The sequence below is a fragment of the Hemiscyllium ocellatum genome, chromosome 5, assembly GCF_020745735.1.
Source record: "Hemiscyllium ocellatum isolate sHemOce1 chromosome 5, sHemOce1.pat.X.cur, whole genome shotgun sequence".
NCBI classification, from domain to species: domain Eukaryota; kingdom Metazoa; phylum Chordata; class Chondrichthyes; order Orectolobiformes; family Hemiscylliidae; genus Hemiscyllium; species Hemiscyllium ocellatum.
The window spans coordinates 138,941,462-138,967,749 of NC_083405.1; the positions used below are offsets into that span (position 1 = coordinate 138,941,462).

Sequence of the window (26,288 nt, forward strand, 5' to 3'; positions counted from 1 at the left end):
AGAGCAGGACAGACAGATTACTGAGCACTCAACACCGAGACATGGGGGCAGGGGCTTGTCACCATGTGACCCAGGGGGGAACACCCCATAGGGCCACAGTCTGACGCAGGGGGACACCCCATAGGGACACAGCCTGACCCAGGGTGACACCCTATAGGGCTGCAGTCTGACCCAGGGGGGCACCCTATAGGGCTGCAGTCTGACCCAGAGGGGCACCCTATAGGGCCACAGCCTGACCCAAGGGGGAACACCCTATAGGTTCGCAGTCTGACCCAGGGGGGCACCCTATAGGGCTGCAGTCTGACCCAGGGGGGCACCCTATAGGGCCACAGCCTGACCCAAGGGGGAACACCCTATAGGTTCGCAGTCTGACCCAGGGGGGCACCCTATAGGGCTGCAGTCTGACCCAGGGGGGCACCCTATAGGGCCACAGCCTGACCCAAGGGGGAACACCCTATAGGGCCACAGCCTGACCCGGGGGACACCCTATAGGGCTGCAGTCTGACCCAGGGGGGCACCCTATAGGGCCACAGCCTGACCCAAGGGGGAACACCCTATAGGTTTGCAGTCTGACCCAGGGGGGCACCCTATAGGGCTGCAGCCTGACTCAGGGGGGCACCCTATAGGGCCACAGCCTGACCCAAGGGGGAACACCCTATAGGTATGCAGTCTGACCCAGGGGGGCACCCTATAGGGCTGCAGCCTGACCCCGGGTGGGGGGGGGGGGGGGGGGAGAGAGCACCCTATAGGGCCGCAGTCTGACCCGGGGGGCACCCTATAGGGCCACAGCCTGACCCAAGGGGGAACACCCTATAGGGCTGCAGCCTGACCCAGGGGGGACACCCTATAGGGCCACAGCCTGACCCAGGGGGGACACCCTATAGGGCCACAGCCTGACCCAGGGGGAATACCCTATAAGGCCGCAGTCTGACCCGGGGGGGCACCCTATAGGGTCACAGGCAGATCCTACAGGGCTGATGGGTCCCTCTGTCTGGTTAGTGTGTGAGGGGGAACACGGAGAGTCCTGGCCATTACCAGTGAGCTGGAGGCTGCTGTGGGCTCGCTGGTTGTAGAGGTGACCTGGGAGGTATCCCTCTCAGTGTTGCTGCTGCTGTTTCCTGTCCTCCTGAGCCCGGCCCTGTCCACTATCTGGGTCATACGCAGTTGCTTTGATCGTTTCTTCTGCAGAGTGGCCCTTTGGCGGCATGCAGGCAGCTGTGAGCTCCGACAGGGATCTCCTTCAGTGCTGAGGCCAGGCTCCTCTCGCTCAGGGACACTGCCTGCCTGTTCCCAACGCCTCTTCTTGGCTCGGCTGCTGCCCAGATCATCGTCCAGCCAGCTGTCCTCCACGTACTCACTATCTGGGATCAACGCTGACTTCCTGCTGGCGGCTGGCGGATGAACGGGCGGTGCTGCTAAAGTTTGGGATAAAATCCTGGACTTTGCACTCCCTAAATTCCGGATAGCCTGCAGGTAAGTGGACGCTCCGACACTGGGAGCATCGAAATCACATTCCCGCCCCGTCCTGGACGAATGCCACTCACTCGTCTCCTCCTGATTCGAACCAGAGTTGTTGAGCAGAGCTGGTGTCCAGCCACTGGTGGGTATGGTCCTTCCTGGGCCAGTGGAAGCCCTCTGACCCATGACCCTGTGCCGTTTCTTCACTGGTTGGCATCGCTCCACTGGAACGTCCTCGTCGGAAGAGCCCTCCTGCCCGAGAGCAGACCAATCCAGCCGGTTGCGAGTGGTCATCTGGGTACCGGAGCCTGAGAGTTTCCCAGGGCCATCGGAGGTCCCATCGGCGCTGTGTAACCGAGCACGCAGCAGACTGCTCTGGGTCACGGGAGCTGTGTTCGAATCCAGCCTGCTGCGGCACTGACCTCCCGCGTCGTTGTGCTGAAACCCTCTCTCCTGTTCCTCAGGGGGAGTGGATGCAGGGCCAGTAACACCCCCTCTGATTGGCTCCTGTGGCTGGGAACTTTCAGAGTCAAACACTTCACTCTCTTGAAGGACTTGAACAGGCTGCGAATCTGTCAACAGGAAATAAAACTAATAACGATATTTCACCAAAAGGTACAAAGGAAAGCAAATTCTAACTATTACAAAACCAACTGTTAGTAGAGAAAATTAAAACATCCTTTACTCTTTCAACCTGAGAGTGAAGTTCTCTCTACACTATTCCCAGAAGACGGGTAAAGTAACCCTACCGCTACTCTCGCAAATGGAAAGTAAAGCCCTTTTACACAGAGCCCAAACCCTCCCAGGACACTGCATGGTGACAGACAGAATAAAGCTCCCTCTACTCTTTTAAACTGATAGTAAAGCTCCCTCTGCACTGACCAGCACCAAGTGTTCCCAGGACAGCGACAGCGTGGGGTTTGATACAAAGGACAGCACTTTCTGCACTTATAAACTGAACATACAGCTCCCTCTACACTGTCCCCCCACAAACACTCCCAGGACAAGGACAGCACGGGGTTAGATACAGAGTACAGCTCCCTCTACACTGTCCCCATCAAACACTCCCAGGAGTGGGACAGCACAGGGATGGATACAGAGTAAAGCTCCCTCTACACTGTCCCCACCAAACACCCCCAGGACAGGGGCAGCACGGGGTTAGATACAGAGTAAAGCTCCCTCTACACTGTCACCACCAAACACTTCCAGGACAGGGACAGGTACAGCATGAGATACAGAGTAAAGCTCCCTCTACACTGTCCCCATCAAACCCTCCCAGGACAGGGACAGCACGGGGTTAGATACAGAGTAAATCTCCCTCTACACTGTCCCCCCACCAAACACTCCCAGGACAAGGACAGCACGGGGTTAGATACAGAGTAAAGCTCCCTCTACACTGCGCTCATCAAAGCCTCCCGGGACAGGGACAGCACGGGGTTAGATACAGAGTAAAGCTCTCTCTACATTGTCCCCACCAAACCCTCCCAGGACAGGGACCGCATGGGTTTAGATACAGAGTAAAGCTCCCTCTACACTGCCCCACTGTGTGTGTACAGAGTGTGTTTCAACTTGTGGGAAGGAGCCAAACCCGAGGCGATCCATCCATGAATTGCCATCAGGAAATCCAACTGGGAGTTCAGAAGAAAGGTCTTCGCCAGACAGAGTGAGAATGTGGGCCACCCTCCCAAATGTAGGCAAGATGACCAGTCCATGTGTGTTTCACAGCGAACTGAGTAGAGGCAGATTAAGGTGCAGTTGGAGATGAGCACACAGACCATCCTGGGCTGGATGGGCTGAATGGCCGTTTCTGGAGCTGCCCGCAGGGAATGGTTTTCCTCACATTGCTGGTGAAAGGAGCCTGCAATTACAATGTGCTGGGATTTCCGGCTCACCTCTGGCGGAGCTGTTCGTCAGCAGTTTCTCGATGTGTTTACACTGCTGCTTGGTGTCTTGGTCAAGGTGTTTGCCGTACGTCTGCCTCCAGTCGTGTAGACTGTCCAGGGGGGTGTGCCCCTGAGGAGAAAGGAGGAGAACATTCGGTGAGAGACAGACACACTCACTGAGAGCAGCTGAACATCGGGCACGATACAGAGGAACAGCATTTGATTGGGACCAGAGTCAAAAAGGCCGGCACTGGAAAGGCACAGCACGTCAGGCAGCATCTGAGGAGCAGGGGAGGCAATGTTCCTCAGGAATGACAACACAGGCGAAACGTCGACTCTCCTGCTCCTCAGACGCTGCCTGACCTGCTGTGCTTTTCCAGCAGTAATCACTATGACTCAGATCACCAGCATATGCTGTCCTGATTTTCACCGGATTGATCGGGATCACTCTGTTGTATTCCCTAATATCCACATCATCCTTAACGTGCAATCGGGAAAAATTATCAGAAACAACTCCCGAGAATCAGTGCTGGAAGCAAATCACAAAATGATAAACCAGGGGCCATCCACACACCAGCCACGCCCCCACACACACACACCAGCCCCCCCATCACTGTCCCCACACACCAGCCCCCCCACACACCAGCCACGCCCCCATCACTGTCCCCTCCCCACACACCAGCTCCCCATCACTATCCCCTCCCCACACACCAGCTCCCCCCATCACTGTCCCCCCACACACACACCAGCCCCCACATCACTGTCCCCCCCCACACACACGAGCCCCCCCATCACTGTACACCCCCCACACACCAGCCCCCCCACACCAGCCCCCCCAATCACTGCCCCCACACACCAGCCCCCCCATCGCTGTCCCCCCCCTCCCCACACCAGCCCGCGCCCCCCCATCGCTGTCCCCCACCCCCCCACACCAGCCCGCGCCCCCCCATCGCTGTCCCCCACCCCCCCCACACCAGCCCGCGCCCCCCCATCGCTGTCCCCCACCCCCCCACACCAGCCCGCCCCCCCATCGCTGCCCCCCCAACACCAGCCCCTTGGTCTCCCCCCTGATCCAGGGCCCTACCTTGGCGTTTCGCATCGTCACGGATGCTCCCTTCCGAATGAGCATTTCAGCCACATGGAAGTTTCCGCACGTGATCGCATCGTGAAGGGGCGTGATCCCCTCACAGTATGGCCCTCCGGGATCATTCACATTCACCGGGTGATCCAACAGGAAGCGGACAATCTCTGGGGGAAATAATGGCTGTGGTTTAATAGCCGAGGGAGCTGGCTCAGTGCCCACCTGTCATTCCTATCCCTCATGGGGTGGAGGGGCTGCTCACATCATGGTCAGAGCCTTGGCACAATGTACTGGAGTCACAGCTCCTCATTATATCGAAACCTATAGCTGGGCACAGCAGCTCAGCCTGTTGGGCAGTGAGGTGGGGGAGGGGAGCGAGGAGGGGGGAGCACTGAGGGAGGGAGCGATGATAAGCATCACACCAGCTACTACACTGTCTCCCTTGGTCACTATAATGGGCCAGGGTGAAGCATTCCAAGCAGCTCAAATGACCCCTATTTTCTCAACAAAAACATGTCACAGCATCATGCACAGATGACAGATCCCTGGGACACAGGCCATTCGGCCCCTCCAGCTCTGCCTTTCTCTAAGGTTGTGGATGATCTGATTGTGTTTTGAACCCAACCCTCCCATCTACACTCCCTCCCAGCCCCACTCTCTGACCAAAACAACACGCTAGCCACCTCTGCCTTTAAAATATCCAACGACCCCCACCTCCCCCGGCTTCTGGGGCAGGGAGTCAGAAAGGCTGACAGTCCTTACAAAGAGAATGATTTCCTATCTGGCCAGAAAAGGCAGCCCCTGGTTCTAAAACACTGTGCCCAATTCTGAACTCACTCACAAGGTATAAACCCTATCCACGTCTATCTCGTTTGGACCATTCAGGATCTTATATACGTCAAGGGGTTATACTTTAGGCCACGCGGTATCTGGACTGTACATCCAGAGACCCAGGTAATGTTCTGGGGACTGGGGTTCGATCCCTGGCACAGCAGGTGGTGGAATGGGAATTCAATACAAGTCCGGAATTCAGAATCTAATGATGACCATGAATCCATTGTCATTTGTTGGGATAACAACCCAACTAGGAAAGTGCCCTGCTTAAAAACAAAACCGAAAGAACCACAGATGCTGTAAATCAGAAACAAAAACAGAAACTGCTGGAAAAGCTCAGCAGGTCTGGCAGCATCTGTGCAGAGAAATCAGGGTTAACGTTTCAGGTCAGGTTACCCTTCCTCAGAACTGTTCTCTGAGGAAGGGTCACCGGACCCAAAACATTAAAGATCTCATGGAATACAGGGAGAACTAGCCATTTAGATACAGAACTGGCTCAAAGGTAGAAGACCTTTGAGGGTTGTTTTTCAGACTGGAGGCCTGTGACCAGTGGAGTGCCACAAGGATCGGTGCTGGGCCCTCTACGTTTTGTCATTTACATAAATGATTTGGATGCGAGCATAAGAGGTACAGTTAGTAAGTTTGCAGATGACACCAAAATTGGAGGTGTAGTGGACAGCGAAGAGGGTTACCTCAGATTACAACAGGATCTGGACCAGATGGGCCAATGGGCTGAGAAGTGGCAGATGGAGTTTAATTCAGATAAATGCGAGGTGCTGCATTTTGGGAAAACAAATCTTAGCAGGACTTATACACTTAATGGTAAGGTCCTAGGGAGTATTGCTGAACAAAGAGACCTTGGAGTGCAGGCTCATAGCTCCTTGAAAATGGAGTTGCAGGTGGATAGGATAGTGAAGGCGGCGTTTGGTATGCTTTCCTTTATTGGTCAGAGTATTGAGTACAGGAGTTGGGAGGTCATGTTGCGGCTGTACAGGACATTGGTTAGGCCACTGTTGGAATATTGTGTGCAATTCAGGCCTCCTTCCCATCGGAAAGATGTTGTGAAACTTGAAAGGATTCAGAAAAGATTTACAAGGATGATGCCAGGGTTGGAGGATTTCAGCTACAGAGAGAGACTGTACAGGCTGGGGCTGTTTTCCCTGGAGTGTCGGAGGCTGAGGGGTGACCTTATAGAGGTTTACAAAATTGAGGGACATGGATAGGGTAAATAGGCAAAATCTTTTCCCTGGGGTCGGGGAGTGCAGAACTAGAGGGCATAGGTTTAGGGTGAGAGGGGAAAGATATAAAAGAGACTTAAGGGGCAACTTTTTCACACAGAGGGTGGTACGTGTATGGAATGAGCTGCCACAGGAAGTGGTGGAGGCTGGTACAATTGCAACATTTAAGAGGCATTTGGATGGGTATATGAATAGGAAGGGTTTGGAGGGATATGGGCTGGGTGCTGGCAGGTGGGTCTAGATTGGGTTGGGATATCTGGTCGGCATGGACGGTTGGACCAAAGGGTTTGTTTCCGTGCTGTACATCTGTATTAACAGCTGTCCTTACCTGGTCTGACCTACACGTGACTCCAGACCCTCAGCAATGTGTTTGAGTTTTAACTGCCCCCTGATATGACTGATCAGGTCAGTCAGTTAAGGGGCAATTAAGGACAGGAAATAAATGCTGGCCTTGCCAATGACACACACACAGCCTGTGAAAGGATAAAGGAAAAGTGTTTGCTGCTGGGTCTGTCTCCTCATCGTCCTGCTGCCTGGAGACAAACATCCCCCTCACCACAAAGACTGAAATCTTCCGTTTCCACCTGTGTGTGTGGGAGCATAGCGGGAGGGAGAGGGAGGGAGGAGTGTGATCGGGGTGGGGAAGGGGAGTCCTGGGAGGTAGGGGTATGATGACCGAGCTGCTGGGAATGAAGACTCACCCAGGTGGCCATGGTTACAGGCTTCGTGTAATGGCGTCCAGCCGCAGTAATCCCTGGGATTCAGGGGGTGACCCTGAAACAACAGCAAACCAATCGCCAGATCAACATCAGGCAGAAGGCATCGCGAAATAACGGACTGTTTCGGGAAACCGCATCTCGGTCCCTGGCCATGCAAACGATCGCAAAATGGTACAGCTCAGAATATTCTAGAATTCTCATGGAGCGAAGCATCATATCAGGCCAACTGGCCGAAAACCTACTTCACACCCCTGGAGAAAGATGGAAACCTCCTGATGCAGGCTCCCAGCCTGGTGTTCCTATACTGATGGGACAATGTACCCGCTTACCCAGGGGCCTGTCCGGTGCCCCCTAAAGATCCACAAAGGGCGGTATGATGGCTCAGCGGTTAGCACTGCTGCCTCACTGCTCCAGGGACCTGGGTTCAATTCCAGCCTCAGGCGACTGGCTGTGTGGAGTTTGCACGTTCTCCCCGTGTCTGCGTGGGTTTCCTCCCACAGTCCAAAGGTGTGCAGGTTAGATGGATTGGCCGTGCTAAATTGACCACAGTGTGCAGGCTAGGTGGGGTTAGCCATGGGGAATGCAGGGATTAGGGTTGGGTCTGGGTGGGATGCTCTTTGGGGGGGGGGGGGGGGGGGGGGGGGGTCAGTATGGACTCAATGGGCCGAATGGCCTAACCCCACACTGTGGGGAAGACCATGAGAGTGAGAGGTGACATGTAGAGACCACTGCCCTACATTCATTAGTCAGAACTTAAGTGATTGACTCAGTTTAAACCAGTAGCTACAGATAAACTTCCCTCACATGTCACTTTCTGAAGGAGAAAGAAAAGGGGTGTGGGTAAAAAGAGTGGGGAAGACCCACTTTTATTGTTCATTGCTAGAATAGTGAGTCTTGTTCAGGCCATTTCACAGGGTAGTTAAGAGTCAATCACGTTGCTGTGGGTCTGGAGTCACGTGTAGGCCACTCTGGAGAAGGATGGCAGTTTCCTGGTCTGGAGTCACGTGTAGGCCAGACCGGGGAAGGGTGGCAGTTTCCTGGTCTGGAGTCACGTGTAGGCCAGACCGGGGAAGGATGGCAGTTTCCTGGTCTGGAGTCACGTGTAGGCCAGACCGGGGAAGGGTGGCAGTTTCCTGGTCTGGAGTCACGTGTAGGCCAGACCGGGGAATGATGGCAGTTTCCTGGTCTGGAGTCACGTGTAGGCCAGACTGGGGATGGGTGGCAGTTTCCTGGTCTGGAGTCACGTGTAGGCCAGACCGGGGAAGGATGGCAGTTTCCTGGTCGGGAGTCACGTGTAGGCCAGACCGGGGATGATGGCAGTTTCCTGGTCGGGAGTCACGTGTAGGCCAGACCGGGGAAGGGTGGCAGTTTCCTGGTCGGGAGTCACGTGTAGGCCAGACCGGGGAAGGGTGGCAGTTTCCTGGTCTGGAGTCACGTGTAGGCCAGACCGGGGAAGGATGGCAGTTTCCTGGTCTGGAGTCACGTGTAGGCCAGACCGGGGAAGGGTGGCAGTTTCCTGGTCTGGAGTCATGTGTAGGCCAGACCGGGGAAGGGTGGCAGTTTCCTGGTCGGGAGTCACGTGTAGGCCAGACCGGGGAAGGGTGGCAGTTTCCTGGTCGGGAGTCACGTGTAGGCCAGACCGGGGAAGGGTGGCAGTTTCCTGGTCGGGAGTCACGTGTAGGCCAGACCGGGGATGATGGCAGTTTCCTGGTCGGGAGTCACGTGTAGGCCAGACCGGGGAAGGGTGGCAGTTTCCTGGTCGGGAGTCACGTGTAGGCCAGACCGGGGATGATGGCAGTTTCCTTCCCTGAAGGACGTTAGTGACCCAGATGAATATTTACTGCCAGGATTATCATTTCCGACTTTTATTGAATGTGAATCCCATAGTTGAGGGATTCGATGCCATATGTCCCCAGAGGATTAGGCTGGGCTGCTGGGTGAACACAGCATCTCTCACCTCACGTGCTGTTCCAGTTTGTTTAGCTTACGCCTATTTAAGACGATTGCTCATTAATAAGCTACCTTTAAATCACTTGGAGAGATTTTTAAATCACCCTCTGATTTCTTTGGGACCTGGGGTTTAACCAGAGGGTTAACCAGGCGGCCTGAGTGAGTGCTAACTGATGTGGGTGAGGCAGTGTGCTGACTACAGGAAGCTGCGAAGGGGAAGGAGAATTCATGGAAATGCCAGGGCTACCTGACACAAAGCCTCAGGGGCTGGTCACCCTGAGGCTCAGTGGTTAGCACTGTTGCCTTTCAGCGCCAGGGACCTGGATTCAATTCCAACCTCCCACAATCCAAAGATGTGCAGGTTAGGGTGAACTGGCTGTGCTAAGTTGCCAATAGTGTTCAGGTAAGGTAGGAGTATGGGTCTGGGTGGGTTATTCTTCAGAGGGTCGGTGTGGACTTGTTGGGCCGAAGGGCCTGTTTCCATACAGTAGGGAATCTATGATTCTATGAATCAGACTCAGCAGGAAATTAGACCACAGGGTGGAGGCGAGGATGGAGTTGGAGTAGACTGGTGACTCTGAGGAACATTCCGAGAGCAGGCTGTGGCCCAGTCGGGACCTATCTCAGCTGACAGCCAGAGTCCTGGACAAGTCAACACACAGCCATTGCAGTGGGCACAGTGAAACTACATCGAGCACAGGGGAAAAGGCTGGAGATCAGCAAGCAAGGACATTACCTTCTCCACCAGGCACTGCACGTGTTTCAGGTTCCCCTCGATGCAGGCGCGATGTAACACGGTCTCCCCTTTCTCATTCCGCCGGTTCCACTGCAGGGACACAGGGATACATCCCGGTCAGAGCCCAGTCCCCCACAGGGATACATCCCGGTCAGAGCCCGGTCCCCACAGGGATACATCCCGGTCAGAGCCCTGTCCCCCACAGGGATACATCCCGGTCAGAGCCCGGTCCCCACAGGGATACATCCCGGTCAGAGCCCAGTCCCCCACAGGGATACATCCCGGTCAGAGCCCGGTCCCCACAGGGATACATCCCGGTCAGAGCCCGGTCCCCACAGGGATACATCCCGGTCAGAGCCCGGTCCCCACAGGGATACATCCCGGTCAGAGCCCGGTCCCCACAGGGATACATCCCGGTCAGTGCCCAGTCCCCACAGGGATACATCCCGGTCAGAGCCCAGTCCCCCACAGGGATACATCCCGGTCAGAGCTCAGACCCCACAGGGATACATCCCGGTCAGAGCCCAGTCCCCACAGGGATACATCCCGGTCAGAGCCCAGTCCCCCACAGGGATACATCCCGGTCAGTGCCCAGTCCCCACAGGGATACATCCCGGTCAGAGCCTAGTCCCCCACAGGGATACATTCCGGTCAGTGCCCAGTCCCCACAGGGATACATCCCGGTCAGAGCCCTGTCCCCCACAGGGATACATCCCGGTCAGAGCCCTGTCCCCCACAGGGATACATCCCGGTCAGAGCCCGGTCCCCCACAGGGATACATCCCGGTCAGAGCCCGGTCCCCACAGGGATACATCCCGGTCAGTGCCCAGTCCCCACAGGGATACATCCCGGTCAGTGCCCGGTCCCCACAGGGATACATCCCGGTCAGAGCCCAGTCCCCCACAGGGATACATCCCGGTCAGAGCCCAGTCCCCCACAGGGATACATCCTGGTCAGAGCCCAGTCCCCCACAGGGATACATCCCGGTCAGAGCCCAGACCCCACAGCGATACATCCCGGTCAGAGCCCAGTCCCCCACAGGGATACATCCCGGTCAGAGCCCGGTCCCCACAGGGATACATCCCGGTCAGAGCCCAGTCCCCACAGCGATACATCCCGGTCATAGCCCAGTCCCCCACAGGGATACATCCCGGTCAGAGCTCAGACCCCACAGGGACACATCCCGGTCCCCCACAGGGACACATCCCAGTCAGTGCCCAGACAGCCCCCACAGGGATACATCCCCTGGAGGATACGATGGTTAAGGAGGCATTTGGTGTGTTTGCCTTCACTGCTTAGACCTCTGAGTATACGATTTGCAATGTTGAAGTTGTCCAGCATGTTGGTGAGACATCTTCTGGAATACCGTGTGCAGTTCTGGTCGCCCTGTTATCCGATTAATATTGTTATGCTGGAGAGGCTTCAGGAGAGATTTACCAGGTTGTTGCCAGGAATACAGGGTTTGAGCTTTCAGGGGAGGCTGGATTGGCTGGGAGTTTTTCACTAATGCATAGGAGGTTGAGAGATGACCATATAGAAATCTATAAGGCCATGAGGGGGATAGATGAGTCAGCTGCCTTTTCCCTCAGGCGGGCATTTTAAAGACGGGGGGGGGGGGGGGGGGGGGGGGGGAGAGCTGGGGCATATTTATAAATTGATAATGTGGTGCTGGAAAAGCACAGCAGGTCAGGCAGCATCCGAGGAACAGGCAAATCAACGTTTCAGGCCAGAGCCCTTCATCAGCGTTTTGCCTGAAATGTCGATTCTCCTGCCCCTCGGATGCTGCCTGACCTGCTGTGCTTTTCCAGCAACACACTCTCGACTCTAATCCCCAGCATCTGCAGTCCTCACTTTCACCTGAGCGTATTTTTAAGTTGAGAGGAGAAAGATTTTAAAAACGATGAGGAGCAACTTTTTCTTTTAAGTGGTGGGTGTGTGGAGTGAATGTCCAGAGGTCGAGCTGGGTACAGGTATGGGGTCACAAGGTTTAAAATACATTGGGCTCAGAACAGGAATAGGAAAGGTTTGGTGGGATATGGGTCAGGGGCAGGCAGCTGGGACTGGTTTAGTTTGGGGTTATGTTTAGCACGGGCTGGTTGGACCGAAGGCTCTGACTCCCTGCTGGATGAACGCAGTGAGAGAACAGGGTACCTGCAGGAAGACTTACCCGGTTAATCCTTCGCCTTCCTGTAGTTGCTTTGTCATAACCCTCCAAGTCATCGTCATCTGAAAATATATAAAAGAGGACAAGTGAGGATATCAGCTCAGCCTCCCCAGAGTTTCTGTGGGTCACCTGATCTTTCAAGCTGTGATGCGAGTCACCAGAATACAGCACACCTTCCCAGGGGGACAGCAATATCCTCCATCTGTCAGCACAGGGCGGGGTCGTGTAGCTCAGTCCCCAGGGGGACAGCAAGACCCTCCATCTGTCAGCACGGGGGGGGGTCATGTAGCTCAGTCCCCAGGGGGACAGCCAGACCCTCCATCTGTCAGCACAGGGGAGGTCGTGTAGCTCAGTGTCACTGGGAAAGGGAGAGGCAAACAGAAACTGTCAAGGAGAGACGTGTTGCTCTCCTACTCAGCTATACCATCCTCACCTTCACTGGGTGTGTACACAGTCTTAGGAGAGAAACACCCTCTTCAATCACTCTGTGATAAATAATCCCTCACCACTACCATGGTCAATTCATACCCTTCTGCACAACCCTGTAATACACTGCAGCATCTTTTTGTGAATGAAGTAACTGGTAGTACAAGAGGCTGGTATCCCTTCACCATGTCACCCTTCAGTTACATGTGCACAGTATATGACACTGACCCAGTGAGCTCTGAGCCAGCTCTCAGACTGAGCAGAAGCTCTGACACTCTGGGTTATTTCTTTTTAAAACCCCCACCCTACCGCCTAACTGCGGTAGTGCTTATTTTTCCCCAGCACCCATGGGGTGTGTGTGTGCAGGTGTAAGACACAGTGAGAGAGACAAGGTGCACGAATCTTTATTCAGCTTCCATCAGTAAAAAGTGAGGTCTGCAGATGCTGGAGATCAGAGCTGAAAATGTGATGCTGGTTAAAGCACAGCAGCTTCCATCACCAGGAAGAAAGGAAAACACCCGAGTGGCCTGTGACAAGCAGTGCCCTTCACATCAAAGGGCAACGCTGTGTGATCAAACAGTGAAGGGGAGGGCAGGGACTAAATCAAAATAGAGTTGGAGGGGGAAATGATGCACTCCACTCCCTGCGGCGCCCACCTCTCCCTGAACAACTCCAGGGTGTCGGTGGACACCACGCGCTCCCTCTCCAAGGACACCCGGGCCCTAACGTAGCCGTGGAAGAGGAGCAGGCAGTCGGCACTAACGACCCCCTCCACGGCCCGCTGCCTGGACCTGTTTATGGCCAGTTTGGCCAGGCCCAGGAGCAGACCCACGAGGAGGTCTTCAGACCTGCCCTCCCTCCTCCGCACCGGGTGCCTGAAGATAAGGAGCGCGGGACTGAAGTGCAACCAAAAACAGAAGAGGAGGTTTTTAAGGAAATCAAAAAGGGAGTGCAAACGCCCACACCCAATATACACATGGTCCACGGACTCCACAGCACCACAGAACAAGCAGTTGGGCTGGGAGTCCGTGAACCACCGCAATCTGCGGTTGCAGGGGACTGCTGTGTGCAGCACCCTCCACCCCAGATCCCAGAGAAAGGGGGAGGGACTCCTGCGTAGAGAGGGATCCCCACTGCCCGGTGGCAAATGGGCACGCCAAGGCGTGTCCAGGGGTGGATGAGGGAGAAGAGGTGGACAGTGTGCAGCAGCAGTCAATACAGGGCCTGCCTTTTTACCCCCAGAAAGGGAACAAAATTAAAATTCCGGAGGCGGCTCAGGTTGTGGGGCACGGGCTCCCGCGGGAAGTACGGGACCTCGGGGCCAGACACTCCTGTTTATATCTGTCAGCCAAGGCTCCCTGATTGGGGCTGTTCATCTGGTCTATTCAGGAATCTCACTGTAGGAGATCGACCTGGTGAACTTCATTTCAACCATTACTATTTACTTGTTAATGGGATCACAGCCTGCAATTATTGCCGATCATAGTCATAGAGGAGAAAGTGAGGACTGCAGATGCTGGAGATCAGAGCTGAAAATGTGTTGCTGGAAAAACGCAGCAGGTCAGGCAGCATCCAAGGAGCAGGAGAAGGGCTCATGCCCGAAACGTCGATTCTCCTGCTCCTTGGATGCTGCCTGACCTGCTGTGCTTTTCCAGCAACACATTTTCAGCTATCACAGTCATAGAGATGTACAGCACAGAAACAGACCCTTTGGTCCAACCCACCCATGCTGACCAGATATCCCAACCCAATCTAGTCCCACCTGCCAGCACCCCCCGATATCCCTCCAAACCCTTCCTATTCATATACCCATCCAAATGCCTTTTAAATGTTGCAATTGTACCAGCCTCCAGCACTTCCTCTGGCAGCTCATTCCATACACATACCACCCTCTGCGTGAAAAAATTGCCCCTTAGGTCTATTTTATATCTTTCCCCTCTCACCCTAAACCTATGCCCTCTAATTCTGGCCTCTCCAACACCAGGGAAAAGACTTTGCCTATTTATCCTATCCATACTCCTCATAATTTTGCAAACCTCTATAACGTCACCCCTCAGCCTCCAACGCTCCAGGGAAAACAGCCCCAGCCTGTTCAGCCTCTCCCTGTAGCTCAAATCCTCCAACCCTGGCAACATCCTTGTAAATCTTTTCTGAAACCTTTCAACTTTCACAACATCTTTCCGATAGGAAGGAGACCGGAATTGCACGCAATATTCCAACAGTGGCCTAACCAATGTCCTGTACAGCCGCAACATGACCTCCCAACTCCTGTACTCAATACTCTGACCAATAAAGGAAAGCATACCAAATGCCTTCTTCACTATCCTATCTACCTGCGACTCCACTTTCAAGGAGCTATGAACCTGCACTCCCAAGGTCTCTTTGTTCAGCAACACTCCCTAGCACCTTACCATTAAGTGTATAAGTCCTGCTAAGATTTGCTTTCACAAAATGCAGCACCTCGCTTTTATCTGAATTAAACTCCATCTGCCACTTCTCAGCCCATTGGCCCATCTGGCCCAGATCCTGTTGTAGTCTGAAGTAATCCTCTTCGCTGTCCACTACACCTCCAATTTTGGTGTCATCTGCAAACTTACTAACTGTAACTCTTATGCTCGCATCCAAATCATTTATGTAAACGGCAAAAAGTAGAGGGCCCAGCACCGATCCTTGTGGCACTCCAATAGTCACAGGCCTCCAGTCTGAAAAACAACCCTCCACCACCACCCTCTGTCTTCTACCTTTGAGCCAGTTCTGTATCCAAATGGCTAGTTCTCCCGGTATTCCATGAGATCTAACCTTGCTAATCAGTCTCCCATGGGGAACCTTGTCCTTAATTTCACAGAGAGCAGTTGAAAGCTAAGTACATGTAGGCCAGGCTAGGCCAGGATGTCTGATTTCCCTCCCTGAAGGATGTAAATGACAATCAACAGTGGTCATCATAGGGCGGAGTTTTTATCAAATTCAAACTTTGCCATCCACTACAATGAAACTCAGACCCATGTCTCAGGGACATAAGTCAGCAGTTGTGGAGTATTAATATAAAACAAAGAACTGTAGGTGCTGGAAATTTGAAACAAAAGCAGAAATTGCTGGAGAAACTCAGCAGCACCTGTAGGAAGAAAGCAGAGTCCATGTTTCGAGCAGAGAGAACTCTGCTTTCTCTTCACAGATACTGCCAGGTCTGCCATATTTCTCCACTAATTTGCTTTCGTTGTGGGTGACTAGTCCAGTAATGTTACTGCCCCCCTGCCCCAGGAGAGATCCATCTCGTTAGTTATCGGTTAACGGTGACACATACCGCTCTCTGAGAGTTCCAGCTCACTATCTTCCAGAGGCTCACTGTTCTCCATTTCCTCTGTATTGCTCTCATCCCCACTCTCACTGCCCTGAGCCTGGGATAGGGCTTCTAACTGGGCCAGGGTGGCAGAGGCCTCAGGCTGCCCCGCCTTCAGTTGTGCCCAGTGAAGGAGCTTCAGTGATCGCAGCTGCAGGAAGGAAGTCAGCACGGTTAACCCTGGCCGGACACGGTGACAATCCTCACGTACACACAGACGCGCACACACAGACACAGACGCGCACACACAGACACAGACGCACACGCGCGCGCACACAGACACGCGTGCGCACACAGACACACACAGACACACACACAGGCATGGAGACTCTGAGTAGATAGGATCACAGAGGGAGATGGAGGTACAGAGGCAATCTCACTGGGCTGGCAATCCAGAGGCCCAGGCTAATGCTGTGGCAATCAGGGTTCAAATCCCACCCTGCCAACTGGACAAGAGCATACTCACTCAAGTCTCAGTAATGGTACAACCATTGGCAACTGCAGCAACAGGAGGCCATTCAGCCCCTTGAGCTTGCTCTGCTATTCTGCCAGATCACATCCAGCTTGCCCAGAATTATACCATAACCTTCAATACGCTAATCAAGTTCAGTCTTGGACAAACTCAACGGCTGAGATCACACAAACCTCTGGGTAAGAGAGTTCCTTCTCACCTCATCTCACTCGGATGCCATTGGCCCCATTCTTCTGAGACTTTGGACAGTTTCAGAGGCTTCAGCCGGGGGAGGGGGATCACACGCAGCTGCCCCCCACCTCCCCTGCCAGGCTGGCAATGACTCGCTCATGTTACGGTTGGCATGGCCCTGTAGGGGAGGGGGTGGGGGTGGGGTTTACACAACACAGGGGTCGGGGGTTTCTTCCCCCTAACCGCTCCGGGAGTTACCTGCAGTCGGGGTAGCTGAGCCTGCTCGGCAATCCGCAGTGCGTGCTGGTAACATTCCACCAGCTCACTGTACCGTTCTCCAGCTTCCTCTTTGGCCAGGGCCATGTTTAGCCAGGTCTCACACTCCTACAACAAACACAGACATTCACATCACTGGCTGCCCCTGCTTTGTGAAGGAGACAGAAGGTTCTCCCCATCCCAAACACCGTCGCGGTCAGTCCCTCACTAACAGCAGTGGGCTCGCTTGGTCTGGGAGGGAACAGCAGCATCAACTGGGAAACAGTCCCACACAATGTGATCTGAACAGGATAAATTAGATTCGATTCCTTACAGTGTGGAAACAGGCCCTTCGGCCCAACCAGTCCACACCAACCCTCCGAAGAGTAACCCACCCATACCCCTACATTTACCCCTTACCTAACACTACGGGCAATTTAGCATGGCCAATTCACCTGACCCGCACATCTTTGGACTGTGGGAGGAAACCGGAGCACCCGGAGGAAACCCACGCAGACACGGGGAGAACGTGCAAACTCCACACAGTCAGTTACCCTGAGGCTGGAATTGAACCCAGGTCTCAGGCGCTGTGAGGCAGCAGTGCTAACCACTCAGCCACCATGCCCCCCCTGCCCCCAAATTCCTTGAAGGGCCCTGGGGAAGGAGCGTACAAGTGGAGCTCATTGTTGTTGCAAATTTAAGATGCTACTTAAAACTGACAACAGACCAAACTTTAAGTCAGCTGATCTAATGCCCTTCCACAGCTCGACATTAAACAATCTCCCCGCCAGATTGAGACATAAAAGATTATGAAAGGATTGGACACTCTGGAGGCAGGAAACATGTTTCCGCTGATGTGAGAGTGCTGAACCAGAGGACACAGCTTAAAAATACGGGGTAGACCATTTAGGACAGAGATGAGGAGAAACTTCTTCACCCAGAGAGTGGTGGGTGTGTGGAATGCTCTGCCCCAGAGGGCAGTGGAGGCCCAGTCTCTGGATTCATTTAAGAAAGAGTTGGATAGAGCTCTCAAGGATAGTGGAATCAAGGGTTATGGAGATAAGGCAGGAACAGGATACTGATTAAGGATGATCAGCCATGTTCATATTGAATGGTGGTGCAGGCCTCGAAGGGCAGAATGGCCTTCTCCTGCACTTACTGTCTATTGTCCTAGCCACTCACCATCCTGACTTGGAAATATATGGCCATTCCTTCACTGTCACTGGGTCAGAATCCTGGAATCTGTCCCTCAGGGAACTATGGGTCAACCCACAGCACATGGACTGCAGCAGTTCAAGAAGGCAGCTCACCCCCACCTTCTCAAGGGGCAATTAGGGACAGGGCAATAAATGCTGGGCCCAGCCAGAGATACCCACTGAATGAATGTTTTGTAATACTGATCTAGCACTGTGACGTTAACATTTTGTATTTATATCCAAGCACTATTAACAAGTTGTGATTGATTGTTGAGGTAAACGCCGAGAGCAGAGCCTACCTCCTTGGGGTTCCCCTTGCGCAGTGCCAGCTCAGCTTCATAGTGCCTGACCGACTGTTGGTAATCCTTCAGGTCAGCAAAGGTGGTTGCTAGTGAGACGTGGATAACAGCCAGTTCCCGGTCAGGCTTCCTCAACAACTCGGCATGTTTCAGCTGGGAAACAGGGCGAAGGGGAGAGTGGCGGGTAACAGGGGGATGCGCCAGAAGGAGGAGAGAGTGAAACAGTGAACATTAGTGTCCCGGACCATTCTGCACGCTTCAAACTGAGAACCCGCACTGCCTCCATGCTCCCCACCCGCCCGCCCCAGCCTCTGGAACATACCCACCCTGGCACCTGGCACTGCTCCAGGAACAAAACTGGCTCATTGACTTGGTGGCCTTTGGGCGCGCAATGAGTGTTTCGAAGTATTTACGCTCTCATGCTGTAAAGAAATGTAGCAGCAGCTGCGTCGACACAGTCTGTTCCCAGAAAGGCCAGCAATATAAATGATCACATGTTCAAATGTTGCTCAGTGAGAACATGAGAACCAGGAGCAGGAGGAGGCCATCCGGCCCATCGATCCTACCCCGCCGTTTGGTGAGACCATGGCTGACCTTTCCATGGCCTCAGCTGCACTTCCCCGGGCCCTCAGCTCGTCCCTTAACCCCTTCATTGTTCGAAAAATATCTACCTTGGCTTTAAAAGCAATTATTTAAGTAGCATCAACCACTTCCCTAGACAAGGAATTCCATCGATTCACAACCCTCTGGGTGAAGATGTTCCTTCTCCATTCAGTTCTAAACCTGCTCGCTCTAATCTTGCAGCCATGCCCCCTAGCCTCACCTGCCAGTGAAAACATCCTCTCTACTTCTATCTTATCCATTCCCTCCATAATTTTATATGTTTCTATAAGATCCCTCCTCTTCTGAATTCCAATGAATATAATCCCAATCTATTGAGTCTCTCCTCACAAGCCAACCTCCTCAACTCCGGAATCATCCCAGTGACCCTCCCCTGCACCCCCTCCAATGCCAGTCCATCCTTTCTCAAGTAAAGAGACCAAACCCACACACACTACTCCAGGGGTGGCCTCACCAGCGCCTTGTACAGCTGTAACACAACCTCCCTGCTTTTAAACTCCATCCCTTTAGCAATGAAGGACATTCCCTTTGCCTTCCCAATTCCCTGTTGTAGCTGCAGACCAACCTTCACTGATTCATTGGACTGTACCTTCCAAAGCCACAACCACTTCCATTTAGAAGGACAAGGGCAGCAGATACACGGGAACCCCACCCCCTGCAAGCTCCACCCCGAGCCACTCACCATCCTGACTTGGGAATCTGTCGCTATTCTTTTATTGTCGCTGGGTCAGAATCCTGGAATTCCCTCCCTCAGGGACATTGTGGGTCTACCCACAGCACATGGACTGCAGCGGGTTCAAGAAGGCAGCTCACCCCCACCTTCTCAAGGGGGCAACTAGGGACAGAGCAATAAATGCTGGGCCCAGCCAGTGATGTCAAAAATCGGTTTAAAGAGAAAAGGAATTAAAATCTATGTTATGAGAGAGATTGGTCTTTTAATCCCTAATTCCTTTCCTACTTGTCGTATTTTTCTTTTAAAAAGGTCAAAATTGATTCTGCATCTACTCCATTCCGCAACCAAAGCGATCTAACAACTGGATAAATACACCAAGGGCCGGGTGCCTGTCACAGCTAGGACAGTTACGATGGGCTGAGTGGCTGCCCTTGGTAGTTTTGATGATCTGAGTATAGGGAAGCGGTGTTAAGAGGTTTAGCTTGCAACGAGAGTGGGTATGGACCCTGTCAGACGTTGGGGAGTAGGTTTCATATAGAGGACCCAGTTACCTGCGCCTGGTAATAGTCGATGGCCTTACGATAGGATCCCACTTTACAGCAGAGATCGGCGAGTTGTTCACACAGACCCAACTCCTGCTGCTGCTCCTTGTCAGCCAGTTCGGATAAAGCTTCTTCCAATCGGCAGCCTTTCACAGCTGGGGAGGGGTAAGGAACACACACAGCAATTATTCACAGAAGCAATCACACAGCTACTGCCAGCCCCCAACACAATACAGGATCACATCCCCTTTATGGTGGAGAGATGAAGGAAAGATAGAGCTGGAGAGTGAGGACACATGCACGACAGAGAGAGAGAGAGAGAGAAAGAGAGAGAATGGTAGCTGGTTTGTGCACAGCTAGTTCCAACATACTGTTCTGTGAGAGACGGTCACTTTGTCGGTTTCTGAGATTGCGTTCTGAGAGATTCCCTCCCTCCCTCAGGGCATTGGGGAGCAACCACAGCACATGGACTGCAGCGGTTCAAGAAGGCAGCTCACGCCCACCTTCTCAAGGGGGCAACTAGGGACAGGGTAATAAATGCTGGGCAATAAGTGCCAACACTCACGTGCCACAAGTGAATAAGCAAAAAAAGATTTCTTTAACCCTGACCCTGGGGTGGTCAAGGATCACATCATTAAAAATGTGCAGGGATCGACATGAAATATAATCTGCATGATCAAACAACACCAAACCCTGGTCTGCAGCATCATCGCCCTCCGTTTAATGAAGGAAGATTTACATTTCTCTATCAGGTTTCTCCTCAGGAGCTCGGAAAACATCTCACAGCCAAAGTAGTAGGGTGGAGGTGTAATGATTGGCTGCTGTTTGCCTACGTACGCACACCAGGATTCCATAATCAGCAATATAATAATGACCAAGTCTCCTCCTCTACTAGTGTCGGCTGAGATTGGGGAACATCCCCTCCCCTCCTGTTCTATTTCAAATAGTGGCCATGGGCTGTTTTACACGAGGGGTCAGATCCAGCCTCACCTATAAGATTGCACTTCAGACAGTAAAGCACCTTGTACTGGGGGGGTGGGATGGTGGTGAGGGATACCGGGGAGGGCTGCTCGAGGTTGCAACAGGACACAGAGCTGGACTGATCAGGAGCAGATGGAGTTCAACCTGGAAAGTGTGAAGTCATTCACACTGGAAAGTGGAATTTGAGTACAGAATACAGGGTAAAAGGCAGGATTCTTGGCAGTGTGAAAGAACACAGGGATATTGGGGTCCACATCCATAGATCCCTTCAAATTGCCATCCGAATGGATAGGGTTGTTAAAGAGGCATATGGTATGTTGACTTTCCTTAGCAGGGGATTTGAGTTGAAGAGCTGTGAGATTTTGCTGCAACTCTATAAAACCCTGATTAGGCCACATTTGGAATATTGTGTTCAGTTCGGGTCGCCTCATTATAGTAAGGATGTGGAAGCTTTAGAGAGGGTACAGAGGAGATTAGCCAGGATGCTGCCGGGACTGGAGGGCATGTGTTATGAAGAAAGGAACTTAGTTGTCTGGATACAGAATTGGATGGCCAACAGAAGACAGCGAGTGGTAGTAGAAGGAAAATATTCTGCCTGGAAGTCTGTGGTGAGTGGTGTTCCACAGGGCTCTGTCCTTGGGCCTCTACTGTTTGTAATTTTTATTAATGACTTGGATGAGGGGATTGAAGGGTGGGTCAGCAAGTTTGCAGATGACACAGTGGTTGGAGGTGTCATTGACAGAGGGCTGTTGTAGGCTGCAGCGGGACAGTGACAGGATGCAGAGATGGGCTGAGAGGTGGCAGATGGAGTTCAACCTGGATAAATGCGAGGTGATGCATTTTGGAAGGTCGAATTTGAAAGCTGAGTACAGGATTAAGGATAGGATTCTTGGCAGTGTGGAGGAACAGAGGGATCTTGGTGTGCAGGTACATAGATCCCTTAAAATGGCCACCCAAGTGGACAGGGTTGTTAAGAAAGCATATGGTGTTTTGGCTTTCATTAACAGGGGGATTGAGTTTAAGAGTCGTGAGATCTGTTGCAGCTCTATAAAACTTTGGTTAGACCGCACTTGGAATACTGTGTCCAGTTCTGGTCGCCCTATTATAAGAAAGATGTGGATGCTTTGGAGAGGATTCAGAGGAGGTTTACCAGGATGCTGCCTGGACTGGAGGGCTTATCTTATGAGGAGAGGTTGACTGAACTTGGACTTTTTTCATTGGAGAAAAGGAGGAGGGGAGGGGACCTAATTGAGGTATACAAGATAATGAGAGGCATAGATAGAGTCGATAGCCAGAGACTATTTCCCAGCGCAGAAATGACTAACACGAGGAGTCATAGTTTTAAGCTGGTTGGAGGAAAGTATAGAGGGGATGTCAGAGGCAGGTTCTTTACACAGAGAGTTGAGAGAGCATGGAATGCGTTGCCAGCAGCAGTTGTGGAGGCAGGGTCATCGGGGACATTTAAGAGACTGCTGGACATGCATATGGTCACAGAAATCTGAGGGTGCATACATCAGGATCAGTAGTCGGCACAACATCGTGGGCTGAAGGGCCTGTTCTGTAGGTTGAGGGAGCTGGGCTTTTCTCACTGGAGCGAGGAAGGATGAGAGGTGAAGAAAAAAACAAGAACTTACTTGGCAGAGAACGTTGATAGGGAAAGGTGACATGATAGAGGGGTACAAGATGTTGTGAGGCATACATTGAGGAGATAGTCAGAGAGCTTGCCTCAAAGAGGAAATGGCTATCATGAGGGGGCATAATGGAGGAAGGTTGAAGGGGAGATGTCAGTTCTTTACTGAGAGAGTGGTGGGTGTGTGGAATGCATTGCCAGCAGTGGGACTAGAGTCAGAGACATGAGGGACATTTCAGCGACTCTTGGATAGGCCCATGGTAGATAGTACAATGAGGAGTATGTGGGTGAGTCTGATCTTAGAGTAGGGTAAAGGGTCGGTATCACAGAGGGTCAAAGGGCCAGTACTGTGCTGTACTAGTCTATGTTCAGCATCACCCTGGAACCTGAGACTCCATGATGGGGTTGAAGTGAGCGTGCACCTTTAACCTGCTGAAGTATGACATTCAGCCCCTCTAGCTTGTTCTGCCATTCAATGTGCTTCATAACATCTCTCCTGAACGATCTGGTTCTCATTCTCAGGCGATGTCTCCAAGTCCCTCTCGAATCCCCGAACAGTGGAAATCGTTTATCTCGGTCCACCCTGTCTTTTCCTGTGAATACCTTGGAAACTTGGATTACATCATCCCTCACATCCCCCGATGACATGTCCATTCTGGGCTGCCTCCACCTTCCAGACAAGGCTCCCTGTAAACTGGAGGAGGGACACCTCATCTTCCATGGGGGAGCCTACAACTCCACATTACCGACACTGAGCTCAGCAGCTTCCCAATCTCCCCAGCCCCACCCCCCCATCCAACCCTCTGACACGGCATTGCCCTCTTGACCTCCCCTACCTGTCCATTTCCCTTCCAATTTATCCTCTCCACTCGCTTCACCAATCTATTACAGTCACCTCCTACCATCACCTACCCATCGCCATCCCACCTAGCTTTCCCCTAAACCCATTCCCCCTCCCCATTTATCTCTCAGCCCCCTCCCCAGTCCTGATGTGGGGTTATGCCCAAAACGTTGATTCTCCTGCTCATCAGATGCTGCCTGACCTGCTGTGCTTTTCCAGCACCACACTTTATCAACTCACCCTTTAACATTATAAGACACCAGGCCTCATTTGCACAATCTCTCCTCATCACCTGAAGTCAAGGTATCATTGTTTTGAAGCTACATTGTAATCCCTGAGTTCACAACATTGCTGATGGACATCGGTGTCCCCATTTCTGGGGATAGACTGGCCACTAACATCCATTACAAACCCACCAACTCCCACAGCTCTCGGGACTATCTATCCTCACTGCCTGCTCCCTGTCAGGACTCTATTCCATTCTCCCAGTTCCTCCATCTCCGGCACATTTGTTTTGAAATTGTCAACTTCGACAAGGCTGGTGGAGGGTGGGTGGGGGATGTTGGGGGAGGGGGGGAATCTCTGAATACTCCGCCTTCTCTTTTCATTACAGTAACTGACCGGGCCCACCATGCAGTTGAGTCCAACCTATCTCCCACACTTCAGCACGCACCCCCATCTCCCAACCCTCCCCCAACACACGCCCACACACAGATACAGAGCAGGAGGGTACCCCCGGTGTTGGTTTCTAACCAGGGCTGGCTCAGCTCACTGAGACAGGGCACACAGCTCAGCAATAAACTGGAGACGATACAGTCCAGATGGCACTGAAGGCACAGTGGACAGGGTTCACTCGGCTGGTGCCAGGTATGAAGTGGTTTCCTTCGGAGGAGAGGGTGAATAGGTTGGCCCTGTGCCTGCCGGGAATGAAAGGAAACCTTATTGAATTCAATAAAGTTTTAAAGGGACCTGGGTTTGGTTCCACCCTCGCCTGTCAGAAACAAGTTGAATCTTTTGGAAACAGTAGAGACAGATGGCACTGCCAGTCTGCGAGGTGGTCAGGCCTGTCGATCAAAGGTTGGCACAGAGGTAGAGCCGAGGAGTCTGACATCGCACAGAGCTGTGGTGAGAGGAACTGAACGGGGCTTCTGTGGCAACAGGCGGGATTTAAGGATGGCGTGTTGCCTTCCTGGTGCCAGGGTTAAAGACATCACAGACAGTGCAGGAAATCCTCAAGGGCGAAGGTGAAGAGCCAGAGGTGGTGGTACATGTCGGCACAAATGATGTCGGGAAGAAGAGGAGGAACATACTACAGCGGGACTTCGGAGAACTAGGAAGAAGGCTGAAAAGCAGGACGTCTAGGGTGGTTATCTCCGGTTTGCTTCCAGTTCCTCAGGCTGGAGAGGACAGGAACAGGGAGATAATGGACTTTAATGTGTAGCTGGGGAACTGGTGCAGGAAGCAAGGATTTAAATTCTTGGATCGCTGGGGTATGTTTTGTGGTAAGCATAAATTATACAAAAGAGACAGTTTGCACCTTAATAGGTTAGGGACCAGCATTCTGGCAGGCAGGTTTGCTACTGCAACACCGCTACGTTTAAACTAAGTCGCGGGGGGAGGGGACAAATTGGATGCTTAAGAAGGAAATTGAAGGGAAAGTTAGATCAAGGGAATTCAAGAAAGAACTGTATCAATGAAAACTCAAAAAGGGATCATGCTGTAAGGTTGTGTGAAGTAGGGGTTGATAGGAAGGGTAAGGGCAGTAAAAAATTAAAAATACTATATGTGAATGCACGAAGCTTTAGGAATAAGATGGATGAGCTTGAGGCTCTTTTGGAAATTGGCAGATATGATATTGTGGGGATAACGGAGACGTGGCTTCAAGTGGACAGGGCCTGGGAAATGAATATTCAAGGCTACACGTGCTATCGTAAAGACAGACTGACGGGCAGAGGGGGTGGGGTGGCCCTGTTGGTAAGGGATGATATTCAGTCCCTTGCGCAGGAGGACCTAGAATCAGGGGATATAGAGACAGTGTGGATAGAGCTGAGAAATTCTAAGGGGAGAAAGACCCTCTTGGAAATTATCTACAGGCCCCCAAACAGTAGTCTGGATGTAAGGTGTAAGTTGAATCAGGAGCTGAAATTGGCCTGTCGCAAAGATGTTACTACAGTTGTTATGGGGGATTTCAACATGCAGGGAGACTGGGAGAATCAGGATGGTATTGGACCTCAAGAAAGGGAGTTTGTGGAGTGCCTCAGAGATGGATTTTTAGAGCAGCTGGTGCTGGAGCCGACCAGGGAGAAGGCAATTCTGGATCTGGTATTGTGTAACGAACCAGAATTGGTCAGGGACCTCGAAGTGAAGGAGCCATTGGGAAGTAGTGACCATAATACAATCAGCTTCAATCTGCAATTTGAAAGGGAGAGGGTACAATCGGTAGTGACAATATTTCTGTTGAATAAAGGGAACTATGGAGCTATGAGGGAGGAGCTGGCCAAAGTTCAATGGTGCAATACCTTAGCAGGGATGACAGTGGAGGAACAATGGCAGATATTTCTGGGTATAATCCAGAAGTTGCAGGATCAGTTCATTCCAAAAAGGAAGAAAGATCCTTTGAGGAGGCATGGGTGGCCATGGCAGACGAGGGAAGTTAAGAAACATATAAAGTCAAAAGAGAAGAAGTGTAACATTTCAAAGATAAGTGGGAAAACGGAGGACTGGGAAGCTTTTAAAGAACAACAGAGGATTAGTAAGAAGGAAATACGCAGAGAAAAAATG

General features: G+C 52.4%; 1 protein-coding gene across 2 annotated transcripts in view; it reads right to left on the reverse strand.

Annotated features, from left to right (window-relative positions):
• tonsl (tonsoku-like, DNA repair protein) overlaps positions 1-26,288 on the reverse strand; it is a 66,888-nt gene that overhangs the window by 19,010 nt on the left and 21,590 nt on the right. For both annotated transcript variants that reach the window (XM_060825679.1, XM_060825680.1), the window contains 10 exons: positions 20,065-20,210; positions 18,220-18,372; positions 16,728-16,853; positions 15,791-15,977; positions 12,067-12,125; positions 9,900-9,989; positions 7,196-7,268; positions 4,426-4,589; positions 3,351-3,471; positions 1,036-2,030 (listed from right to left, as the gene is read on the reverse strand). In XM_060825679.1, coding sequence (XP_060681662.1) covers positions 1,036-2,030; positions 3,351-3,471; positions 4,426-4,589; positions 7,196-7,268; positions 9,900-9,989; positions 12,067-12,125; positions 15,791-15,977; positions 16,728-16,853; positions 18,220-18,372; positions 20,065-20,210 — 2,114 coding nt within the window. The remainder of the gene's footprint in view (positions 1-1,035; positions 2,031-3,350; positions 3,472-4,425; positions 4,590-7,195; positions 7,269-9,899; positions 9,990-12,066; positions 12,126-15,790; positions 15,978-16,727; positions 16,854-18,219; positions 18,373-20,064; positions 20,211-26,288) is intronic.